This window comes from Empidonax traillii, unplaced genomic scaffold (genome assembly GCF_003031625.1).
Source record: "Empidonax traillii isolate 1590-97213 ecotype Southwest subspecies unplaced genomic scaffold, ASM303162v1 scaffold1047:size509089, whole genome shotgun sequence".
NCBI lineage: Eukaryota > Metazoa > Chordata > Aves > Passeriformes > Tyrannidae > Empidonax > Empidonax traillii.
Window position 1 is genome coordinate 199,244 of NW_020956240.1, and position 12,710 is coordinate 211,953.

A 12,710-nucleotide genomic window follows, 5' to 3' on the forward strand; every position below is an offset into this window, starting at 1 on the left:
GGTCACATACACAAAAATGTGGGTTTGGACAATAAAAAGATTTTGCAAGACGTTTAGAAGAGATGTAACTAGACATGGCTATGCCAAAATAGCAATACTGGTTAAGGATGTAGGTTGGTTTCCAGTAATATCTTAATGGGAACCAAAGCCTTGGTGAAAATACAGACACACCTACATACAAACCTTACTGACAGAATCTTTTTTAACTGATCTTGCTCATGTAAGTCCCTCCAGCAAAAGTAGTTTTATGCCAGGACACCTCCTACAGCACAAACGCACTGAGCAGCTTCTGTGTCTTACGAAAACTCTTAAAGGTAGATTAATCTACAGCAATATGAAACAACATGCAGATTTCACTGTTTAAGACTGTACAGGTGGAGAACGCTAGTAAAGTGCAAATAGCTTTTACATGTGACGCACAGTAATTATTTTGTGGGAACAGACACGTGCATGGAAGTTTGGGGTATGCAAAACAGTAAACCATCCTCTTCATTCCCAAGATCAACCTGGAACTCGCTAGCTGGCTCTGCCTACCACAAACCCACAAGGCATCATAACAAGCACAGTCCATTCAAAACTGCCTTTATGTTTTTTGAAGGACGTGATTGCAATCACCTTTTGTCTCTCTCCCTCCCCTTTCTTCTTTTTTTCCCAACCCAGAAATGCCCATACGCAGTCTGAGGGGTGAGCAAGGCCCCCCTGGTGAGCCGGGACCAAGAGGGCCACCGGGGCCACCTGGATTACCAGGTCATGGCGTGCCAGGAGCCAAAGGAAAACCAGGCCCACAAGGATATCCAGGAATTGGAAAGCCAGGTTTGCCAGGAATGCCAGGAAAACCAGGGGTCATGGGGCCCCCAGGGCCAAGAGGGGAGATGGGGCCAAAGGGGGAGATTGGACCTATGGGAATACCCGGACCACAAGGACCACCAGGACCTCATGGGCTTCCCGGAATAGGAAAAGCAGGTCCTCCAGGTTTGCAGGGACAGCCAGGGCCAAAGGGCGAGCCTGGGATGAAGGGGCCACCGGGAATCCCTGGGATCCCAGGGCCAAAAGGGGAGAAGGGCGTTGGGATCCCAGGTTTGCCAGGTCTGAAGGGTCCACCTGGGCTGCCTGGTCCCCCTGGCCCCGTGGGGCTGCCAGGGGTCGGCAAACCAGGCATGGTTGGCTTCCCTGGGCCACAGGGACCCCTGGGCAAACCTGGACCCCCAGGAGAGTTAGGGCTGCAGGGGCCTCCAGGGGCTCCTGGGATCCAAGGCCCTCCCGGCCCACCAGGCATTGGCAAACCAGGCCAGGATGGCATGCCTGGCCAGCCGGGTTTCCCAGGAGGCAAAGGAGAGCAGGGATTGCCAGGCTTGCCAGGGCCCCCGGGCCCCCCAGGGGTTGGAAAGCCGGGCTTCCCAGGGCCCAAAGGTGAGCGAGGTGTGGGTGGTCTGCCTGGCCCCCTGGGGCCGAAGGGGGAGAAGGGGCACGCAGGACCACCTGGCATGGGGGGGCCGCCGGGGGAGCCAGGCCAGCCGGGACTGCCAGGCATCATGGGACCACCAGGGGCCGCCGGTTTTCCAGGACCCAAAGGAGAGGGTGGACCCGTGGGGCCACCAGGACCGGTCGGGCCCAAGGGAGAACCGGGCCTGCAGGGTTTTCCGGGAAAGCCAGGTTTTCCAGGGGAAGTGGGGGGCCCTGGGCTGCGGGGGCTGCCAGGCCCCACAGGGCCCAAGGGGGAAGCAGGACACAAAGGCTTGCCGGGGCTGCCAGGTGTCCCAGGGCTTGTGGGGCCAAAGGGCGAGCCGGGGCTCCCCGGTGCCCAGGGGCTTCAGGGCCCCTCGGGCATCCCCGGCATTGCAGGACCCAGCGGCCCCATCGGCCCCCCAGGGCTGCCGGGGGCAAAGGGGGAGCCAGGCATGCCTGGACCCCCTGGTTTCCCTGGCGTAGGCAAACCTGGGGCTGCAGGGTTGCAGGGACCCCCAGGGAAGCCTGGGGCACTCGGTCCTCCTGGCCAGCCAGGGCTTCAGGGGCCACCGGGCCCCCCCGGACCCCCAGGTCCCCCGGTCATCATCCCACCCACTCCACCAACCGTGGGACAGTATCTGCCTGAGGCGGGGCCAGGGATAGAGGGCGTCAAGCCCCCCTATGGCTACAAGGGCAAGAAAGGCAAGGCTGGCGGCATTGTCTACGAGATGCCTGCGTTCACGGCAGAGCTGCTCACCCCCTTCCCCCGGGTTGGGGTGCCCGTGAAGTTCGACAAGCTCCTCTACAATGGCCGGCAGAACTACAACCCCCAGACAGGGATCTTCACCTGCGAGATCCCCGGCGTCTACTATTTCGCCTACCACGTCCACTGTAAAGGGGCCAACGTGTGGGTGGCTCTGTTCAAGAACAACGAGCCGCTGATGTACACCTACGACGAGTACAAGAAGGGCTACCTGGACCAGGCTTCAGGCAGTGCCGTGGTCCAGCTGATGCCTGGAGACAAGGTTTACGTTCAAATGCCATCCGAGCAGGCAGCGGGACTCTATGCTGGGCAGTACGTTCATTCATCTTTTTCAGGATATTTATTGTATCCCATGTAAAACAAAAAAACCAGACACACACACACACACAGCACACAACACACACACACCAAGTCAGAACCTTTCTCCTCTGCTTCAACTTTTATACCACAAAAGATGCATTTTATGACCATTTTGGACCATCTTGTACAAAAAAAAAAATACAAAGTTTAACATTATGCACAACTAGTTATAAAAACAAAAAAGGTGTGATGAACATATCTAAAGATGCGTATCAGGTTCATAAGCAGTTGTTTTGCACCCAAGGGGGACATATTAGCTGTACGTTATATATTTCTGCAATGCCATGCTTACTTAATTTCATTCACAATAATTCAGTACTAAAGTTCAAATTAGTGCACGTCACTCACTCCTGTTGCATTGATCATAGTTATGAGATGAAAAACGGTGACTTTAAACCAGAGTAGGTCAGTCTGTAATTATATTAAAATATTTGAGTGGCTTATTTGTCTGGGTGGGGGTTTTCTTGGTTTTTTAACAGCAGGTCTGCCTGACAAGCAAAGGTTCTCATAGCTGGAGACCTTTATTTCCCTTCCCCCATATAAAATATTCCTGAAGGTGTTTTTTTTCTTGAATGATTTATGATGGAAAAGGAGTACTGATGGTGCAACTAATCAACACCCCAGAGTCTTCTCCAGCAGTCACTGGACTCAACATGCTGCCACTGACTCGAGCAGGCACTGGTTTCACCTCCAAAGGCCACAGCACTCAAAATGTCTCCATCTCTATTTGCACAGCTGAAGTAGATGAGGTAAATCAGAGTCCAAAATGAAGGGTTCCCCATTTACTTTATGCCACGTCACTGAGACATTTTGGCTTACACAGGGTGGCACAAATTCGCTTGGATGTCTGTGCTTATACTAAGAAACCATTTGGCTTGTCAGAAGAAACACCTATTATGTCACTCAGTAAAAGTTAAATCAGTTTGCTCTTCAATGACTAGGCAAAGCAGAAGTAGCTCTGTTTGCTAATTAACTAATTTGTTGCTTGAGATCAACCGATAAGTTTACCAGCAATGCTGATCGTGCAAATTTATCCGAGAACTTCATTCTATCTAAAAGCTGATTTCCAATCCTTATTTATACGTTACCAGTTGTCAAGGAGAACCTGCAGGCCTCAACCTTTCCTGTACTGGAGGACAGCGACTTCTCTGCAAGAAGTCTCTGTCTGCTCATCAATGGTGCTACTCTCACCTCAACAGTGTTCCGTTTCCAAAGGGCAGTGTACTTTGCTGTGGTTCCCTGTACAGTGCTGCACATCACACACTGCTGCGCTAGTTGAGTTAAATACTCATCACTTCTTCCATGTCTTTAGCTAACGCTACCGCTTTTGAGTCAGAAATGAACTAGATTTTTCAAGCAGAACTCAGATTGGATTTAACTGGCATTACCATTATTTAAATGCAGAGTTTAATGCAGTCTAACAATGACTAAGGACTCCAGTGATATAATGTGGTGCTTTATCTCAGAAATTTTATGGAACGGTGGCAGGAATGGACGGACAGTTTACCAGACACTGGTGACTTCAGTATGTTCCCAGAATATATGAGATATGTCAAAAGCAAATAATTTTGTATTTAAAATTTTTGTACTGATTTGAAAAAAAAAATATCTTATTAAATATCTTTAAAAATAAAACCAAAGCCCAATTGTGTCTTCATTCAGAACCGATAGAAGGAACATTCAATCTGCTGAATTCATGGATCAGACCATGATGACTCTCTGAAAGCACTGAGAGTCAGACACGGGGGGGAAAAAAAACCAAAACAACAACCAAAAAAGGGAGATACCCTTTTCTTTAGTTCCCAGCAAAACATGCCCTAAGCCGCTGCAGGCTGCATTGTCCTGGAGTCACATTTAGTGGGAGGGCTTGGCATAGGGTGGGTCAACGCACAGAGCGCAGGGCTCTCTCAGCAGCCTGTGAGGACAGGCTGATGTGGGAGTGCAGCTCAAAAAGGCAGAGGGGCAGCATGAAGGAAGCAAAGGGATCCGCTGCAGAGGCATGCTAGCAAGGATTTGTGCTCACCTAGAAAGTCAGAACTGGCGGCCCAAGCTGAGAGATGCTCATCACATACCTGGCTCTCCTGATGCGACTTCCCCAATCTCACCTCAGAGACAGGGATTTTCCTCCAAGCTGGCAAACTCCTAAATTGTCCATACGAAAAGGAATGCACTGAGTACCTACTGCATCAGGTAACTGATACTTAAACCTCCCTTAGATTCCCTTAAGCCCCCCAGCATCTCATTTTTACTGCACAAAAAGATAATGAACAACATACCGCAAGCAGTGTCTCTCACTATCTAAAGCCTTTCTCATTTTCTGAAGTCTTTTGTCACACACCATCTTCTTAGTTCAACATCTTTTCTTTTAGCATTCCCCTGAAAGTCCACAATAAGACAAGTGAGATTCAAAAAACCATGAAAAAAATTCAAATCACGATGATGCTGCTCTTCATCTCATCCACAAAAAACATGTCCCAGCTTTGCTTGGGACTCAGCCTGGAGCGAGATCTCTACCCACAGTACAACTCAGTCCACCTGGGTTCACAAATTTTCAGCAGTTTGCTCCACTAAGTACCAAAGTTTGTTCCAGAACTTGATACCATATTTGACAACGTATTTGATACATACTGGACACATCAATCATAATGGGGCTGGGCATACCCATACATCCACATTCACACACAGAGAGGTGGCCTTAGAAAAATAAGTCTGAGGGCACTGTCTTTTTAACAGTTTATTCACAGGAAAATAATCTCTTTCCAAATTTGTAGCATTCAAAATTTCACTTGAAACAACTGTAACGATGTCTTCAAAATACAGCTGGCACTTTAAAGGCGTATAAAACTTAAGACAAATGGCAAATAAAAGAAGTATTTACTGATACCAAAAACACGTTGAGTTTATTAGTATGTTCTTAAAAATCAGAGTCCACTTAAAAGTTAAGTTGTTGATACTACCCCCCAGGGCACTGTTAAAAAGGAAAGCATGGTATAGGAAACAAGAAGTACCACCTGCTCATTTTTAAACATCAAAGCTGCGATTCCGTATTATCACCACCAATACAGTCACTGGAAACGTAATTTAGTAACATCTTTTAGGCACTCTCAGATTCACATTTAGTGCAATAGTCCATGACCTTCTTTCTTAAATCATATCTCAGTACTTCCCTTAATTATTACAGTGGAGGAAAAAATACTTTCCCAACAGGAAACAAACAAACAAAAAACCCCAAACCTGAAAGTCTGAGCCAAACAGAGCTTTCAGCTGACATGTGTCATCCTGCCTGTTCACTGCATATTTTGATATCTTAGAGCTCTGTCTTTCTGATAGTGCAGTGTTTTGAGGGGGGTAGCAGATAAAATGCAGGAGGACCTTTGCTGTAAGATGCTGCTCTCTTGAAATGCAGCAGGCTGCTGGGGAACAGGACAGAATAGGATGGGAGGAGAGCATCTCACTTCACAACTGATAGAGAAAGAAAAGTTATAGGAGACACTGGATACCTATACAGACACTGTTACCAAATGTGGAAATAATGCTGGCAGCACCCTGGAATCCAAAACTGCTAGCTTTGCCCCTGATGTGATAAAAAAAATGGATAGCTTATTAAGAGAAGTTTCAGTGCAGAGATTTCACTTTCAGGAATGGCAAAAATGGAAAAAGAAAGTCTTTATAGCACCTCACTCTCAGAAGCAATCGAAATATTTGGAGTTAGCATTATTGTTTTTTAATAAAAGCCCAAAGTGAAGTCTTTGGTACTGCAGTACACCTGTGAAAACGTGTGCCCAGACAGAACAGACGCTGCGATCTGTGAACACTGCTGAGAAACCCACTACAAATGGGTATTCCTGCCTGAACAAAGTCAGTGCCAAAGCCATACGTGTCCTTGAGGCAGAGTAGCAGAAATTATGTGAAACAGGTGATGATCAAAGGCTGGCGTACACATAATCCAACCGAAACATCTTGGGGGGGAGGGGGGATTAATTTCTTGGCTCACTGCTTATTACTGAGGAGAAAAGCTATTGGTCTGCAAGATGGGCTTTCAAAAAGGTCTCGTACTTTGTGGTTTATCAACAGTATCAGTTCTTGGCTCGGTCCCAAGTACACAGGTTTGGTTCTAAATGTTACTCAGTCACCCTGGGACAATACCAGTGGCATACACATACTCAGCATTACTGCAGGAGCACAGAACTGGGGGAAAAATATCCCTGAGAGTACTGCTTAATTCCAAAAATAAGTCAGTCATACAAACAGAGACATATTGTAAAAAAATAAAAAGGAAGCAATATGGACAAATAACTGTAGACAGTGTATTAAATGCCTTGAGAATACCAAACACATTATTTTAGATTAAAAAATGTATCTTAGGGAGACCAAAAAAGCTGATGTGATTAAGAAAAAGAAGAATAAAAGGGATCTATTTTAAGTATAAAGAGTTTGGGAGACACCATTTGTTTGCCATGAAGCCTTTTTTTCAATTATTTTGTTTGCTCTGCTGTAGTTAGAATCCAAACCTCATCCTCCCATAAAAAGCAGAAAACCTCTTCAGAGAATTAGGAGATGGAGTCCTTTAGATTAATGGGAAGAGTATCTCTGGAGACGAAATAAAGCAGAGAAAATAACCACATCCTCAAAAGCAGAGCTCTCTGCCCACTTCCTGCCACTGGAGACGGGTGGAGAAGCAGAGGGAAGCAGCTTGCTCCATCACAAGAACTCTCCTCACAGTATCTGGAGGAAATCCAACAGCTCTCCAGGAAAAAAATCTTTACAGACAGAATACTGAGAGGCATTACATGGATGCAGCTGGATCATGGCAGCAGCCATGGGGAGGGGCCCCAGCTCTGGAAGTGACTGCAGATTTTGAGAGTGAAGAGGCAGCCCCCCACTTCTGCCTGCCTCAGCTCTCAACACAGTCTAACATTTACCAAGGATTTCTATGCAACAAGAGCTTGGGCACTACTGCAGGCTCTGCAACAGCCTTACCACAGCATCGTCCTTACACGGAATTACTGTTGCCAGCAGTTTAAATCACTGCAGGTCTGAGGCTGCAGACTGACATATAAACTTTTTAATTAACTGAAATAACCAGGAGAAATAAATGCAGGTAGAGAGGAAGACAGCACTGTCACTATTTTCTGTTTGTATACAAATTTTTAAGCAAAGTTCTCTTAAAAGCCTCAGAAATGTGAACATTTGGGGGGGGGGGAGAAGACATATAAAAAATGAGTGAGAGCCCTTCTGCCACCTAGTGAAGAAACTGTGGTTTCCTCCATTTCCACCACCTGCTCCGGTGCCTCAGGACCTCCCAGGTTTCCTTTTCCTCCACATTCCTGCCTGCCACCCTGCACACGGCTGGACTGCAACCCCACCCAAGGGACACACAGCTGACAAGACAACGCAGTACAGCCCGTCCCTTGCTGGGGACACATCTAGGTCCTTCACCACCCCATGCCACAGATTTTTCTGATGTCCGGAGTTATTTCAGGTATGTCCAGCTTGCCTGAAACAGACGAAAGCTCAGAAACCATGAGGTGAGAACACAAGCCTCCTCCCCCTCAGCTGTGGTACCCCACTGAATCATACTGCCCTTGCTAATTCCCAAACGGCAGAGCCAAGGAGCTGAAGATGGAAATGAGAACTATGGGAAGGTGTGTGCTTGTTTGTTTTAAATACCTACCGCTCTCCCCAAGAGTAACAGGAAAAAGAAAGAGGACTCTTTGGTTTACTTCAATGGTTATGCCTCTACATTGCTGCAGCAAAGAAATTGTTTTCAGTACTCTTGTAATTCTCAGCTTCTGAAAAGAAGAAATAACATGCTCTTTATCTATCAGAGCTTTGTATTCATACTGCAATAGTTTGCATTACCCCTAAATGCACAATCTGTATAATTTTATTTAAAAGCAGCAAAGGTATTTACTGCTTTAAACTTTAAACCAACTTTAAACTTTTTTGGGGGGGGGAAGTGGACTTCTTTGTATTTTCTTTAGATATGACTGATTAAGATAACCACAAAACCTTCCAACAAATCTGCCACAATTAAAATAAAAACTTCATACACACACCCTGTGCGAGAATTAGAACAGCACACTACTTGTTGTTCTTTGACAACTGTCAAGTGCATTCCCATGTAGACTTAATTTATTCAGCAGGCTTGTCAGAGACAAGCCAATACAGAAAACATAAACATCCCATTAAATGTTTCAATTAATATCAGTAAATTCCCACTGCTAAATAATTTAGTTCAGCCACATACTTTGAACCTAGATGTCAGGACAGGAGAGGTAAACAGATGCCAAATGATAATTCAGCTGAGGTACATCTTGGATATTCCTTACCACACCCTACTGCCAAAAATGGAAGTATTCATGCACAGGAGTATTGATGCATTTCAAAGGTGGAAATGCATTATAGTATCCAAAGAAGGAGATTGTGCTCATTTGGAAAAATCCACCTCAGTTCTTGGGGAGCAAACAGAAAAATACATGACATCCTGTTCTGGAGACCTAGGAATCCAACAAGCATTGACTCTAAACTCAGGCGTGAACATCTGTCCCAGTTCACATTTCCATTGTGGTCTGTTGCCTGACACACGGGTAGTTCGAGCAACTCTTCGGTCTTCATACTCCCTCTTTTGTAAGTCAAGTCAGCAACTGTAACATTTACCGGATGCACAGCACAGGGAATATGATTCTTCTGTAAAACGGGTACAATACAAGCATTGTAAGATCAATATCTCCACAAACTGGACCAAAGGGTCGTCACCTTCGGTGAAGGCAATCAGCAATTCAGAGTCGATGGGCAGCGCACAAGCTGCGCGTGCCTTCTTTGCTGACAGTGGATGTCCTCTCCTCAGGAGTACAGCAGACCAAAACCTGTACACTCTGCATGTCCACCCTTCTCCAAAACGTACAGTAATTATTTATAGGCATAGTTTTAAAGCCATTTCCACACTACAAGACAGATATTCAATACTTTACATCCATCCACTAATTAAACACTGGTCATCTCAGTCTCTTGACAGTGGAACCCTTTTGAAGGGCATCAATCATTTGGAAAGAGTTCTCACTGATAAATAAGTGACGTTCATCACATTTTTTATATCCCTGATACTTCCAGCTGAAAGTTTCATGGTTTTCCCACTATTAAATAGCTTCACAGAAATTCAATTGAGTCTGTTTGCAGCAGTCCATTACCCTCAGGCTTAGAAGAAGCTTCTGCCTTGGTGAGGTTTCTGGGCTCCTTTTAAACAGTAAACAGTTATGCTGCACTTAAAAAATAAAAATGTCATACAAAAAATAAAAATTTTTCAAATCTTGAAAATAGTGATTCTTCTTTGTATTTTCCATTCAGCTTTCACGTCAAATTGACCACAAAGTTCTTGTCTATAAGCTTCTTCAAGAATGTCTGCTCAGCACTGATGTTGTGATATTCATTCTGAAAAGATGTGAGGAAATAATGAAAAAAAATAAATATCAAATTATAACCAGAAGCACCACTTCACTGTTATCTTCTTTCTATTACCTGTGATACTTGGAAGATGCTAAGAGTAGGAAAGTTCTGGGGAAAAGACTTCTTAGCAAAGGCTTAGCACAGTCTCTCAAGGAAACAAGGAATTATTGCTCAAAACTACATTAGATTTTTCCATTAGGACACAACCAAAAAGGATGATCCTTTGGTGGCAAGAATGGGTGAGATGTGGTCTCAGAGAATTCCTTCCTTTATTAACTCTCTCAACTCCTCACTCTGCTTAGAGAGAACAACTGAGTGACCACATTGACAGCACAAGCAGTGAGAACACTAGTAATTCTCAAAACTCATTGCAGGTTCTTGAAAAGCACATCAGATGCATCCTGCCGATCAGTTTCAGCAAGCCAAAAACAACCCATCTTCTGTGCTGTACCCAGATCCTGGACACACAGGAGACCACTGAGGTTAGTGGAGGGCAGCACAAGGAAAGTAAATTTACTCAGGCACCGAATCCAGTAAATTAAAATGAATATAATAAAAATACTACATAAAATACTATACATATGTGGTATAATATTTGCAACTTAATGACACTGAAGAATTAACAGTAAGATTTTTGTTTAGTAGTTTTTTGAAGTTTAAAGCTTTTAGGAAACTTATGGATGTCTATGCAACTAATGATCAACCTTACTCAAGTTTAGTATACACTGCAAAACAGCACATGCAGAGAGGAGCCACAAAATGAAGGTGAGTTCAGTGTTAGAGGAAAATTATCTCAGAACAGCAGGCATCTAGGAGTCCTGAGAGAGACATGAGAGGCTCTTAAAGGCACTGTCCCTATCCATCCTCTTCAGGAAAAGGAAAAAGAGGAAAATAGTGCCCTCGTGCTCTGGGCAAATGGAAAACTTCACACTGAGGTGAAGGGCTGAGATGGGTTGCTGGGAACACAGAGCCAAAGGCAACTGAAGACAAGAGTAGAGACATAAAAGAAAACAGAGGCATGACCATAGCTAAACAGCAGGGAAGAGAGAAGGCATCCCTGATGTTTGCCAGTCTCCTGCTGCTTCCTCTCCTGTTAAACTGTGGCTTCCCCATTCTGGAAGCGGTTCCTTCTCTTCCTAATCTCCTCCAAGAGCTGCTTTTCTTTTCTGCTTTCCATTTCCAAAATTCAGTTCTCTTCCTAACTGCAAGTTCCGCAGGTCTTACCTCCTTCCATTTCCCTTTGCTCTTCCTTCTGTCTTCTAAGGGGTTTGGTAGCTATGACAAACTGTGCAAGCAGGTGCCAAGGAAAAAGAGAATGCAAACAGAAACACCACCACTCACATTCTGACAGTGCTAACGAAGACATCTCTATGACACGAGCTGTGCAGCGTAAGGACAGCGTAAGGACACCAGCAAAGCAAAGTGAACACAAATGGACATATCTCATGCAGACACTGCAGAATATGGTGCAGCACAAGGAACACAAATATCATTATCTACGTTCTTCAAAAACAAAAGCAGAGGAGGAGTGTCAAGCAATGTTAACCCACAAGCAGCTGAACTAGGAGAAGGCAGGAGGCTTTCTGACCTGCAGTCCACACTTCTTATCTATATGAAGTTGCCTTCCCCAGTCACCAGCTATAATTCTCTCAGCACAAACACGTTAAGAGTTACCTGGATCATCTGAGACATGGTTTCGTTCCCATAGTAGTGCAAAGAACTGTTTCTGTCAGAGAAGTCATACTTGAAGCCTGCCAGGTGGACTTCGTGGCATATGTGAAATGCTAGTGTAATGGCAATCAGCCCTGTTGTTGGGTGCTTGGGTTTCTAAAACAAAACACAGAGAGAACACATACATAAACACCTGGTAGCTTGATGGGAACAGCAAACTTAATAACAAAGACAAACGAAATCAGGCAGCCAGGGAATCAGACAGATGCCTGGTTTCATAGTTTGATCCCCTCATGTCTCAAAAGAGGACGGCACCGCCCAAAGGTTTCCCATGACCGAGGTGTCTGCCATGTCAGCCTTCCCTGGGATTCTGTGGTTTCTAGTTAGCGCCAAGCCTGAGGTGTAGCCCTTCCCTCCACAGAGGCATCAGGAAGTTCCCTCCATCACTCTGCTCCACAAACTACTGAACTCTGCTCAGCTACTTTCATGAAACTGGTCAGGCTTCATTACATTGGAGAGCATCTCACCCATCAAGTATGACCAAATTACCAGATACGTTCAGAAGTTTCTAGATTATGAAGACCCAGATGAACAGAACATGACATGCCTCAAATCTTCATAGCACCAAACTAAAAAAGCATGAATGGTACCACCACACAAATTTGACTGAACTTGAATTTTTTCAAAGCAGGGAATTTCCAGAAGACCATTGCTTTAGACCTTCCCCTACTATTCTCATTAGAAGAAGAGAAACCTGTAAGTAAAACTGCTTATTTCTCCCTACAGTAAGAAAAGCTCAGAAGTAAATGCAATGTAAAATATCAAGAGCAGGTCGTAAACCGGTTTTAACTGTGCAAAATTAAGAGTAGCTGACCAAAAGCTAGCACTTCTCACAAAAGCACAGAACAACTCCGTGCAACCATCTGCCCTGTCTTGTGATCAAGTATTTGACTTTTTCAGCAGCAGGAGCTAATATGATCCAGGGAAGTAAATGAGGCAAGGTTTTTCAGAGAGGTGAACTCTT

At 45.0% G+C, this 12,710-nt stretch overlaps 2 protein-coding genes across 6 annotated transcripts in view; one reads left to right on the forward strand and one right to left on the reverse strand.

Moving 5' to 3' along the window:
- Positions 1-2,991, forward strand: part of COL8A1 (collagen type VIII alpha 1 chain) — an 87,811-nt gene extending 84,820 nt beyond the window's left edge. For all 3 annotated transcript variants that reach the window (XM_027904369.1, XM_027904370.1, XM_027904371.1), the window contains one exon: positions 661-2,991. In XM_027904369.1, coding sequence (XP_027760170.1) covers positions 661-2,567 — 1,907 coding nt within the window. In that variant the 3' untranslated portion in view covers positions 2,568-2,991. The remainder of the gene's footprint in view (positions 1-660) is intronic.
- ST3GAL6 (ST3 beta-galactoside alpha-2,3-sialyltransferase 6) overlaps positions 1-12,710 on the reverse strand; it is a 137,538-nt gene that overhangs the window by 79,033 nt on the left and 45,795 nt on the right. For 2 of the 3 annotated variants that reach the window (XM_027904376.1, XM_027904372.1), the window contains exon 10: positions 11,690-11,842. In XM_027904376.1, the coding sequence (XP_027760177.1) occupies positions 11,690-11,842 (153 nt within the window). Of the gene's footprint in view, positions 1-9,303; positions 10,001-11,689; positions 11,843-12,710 lie in introns of those variants that run through there. The other variant, XM_027904374.1, reaches the window with a different exon arrangement.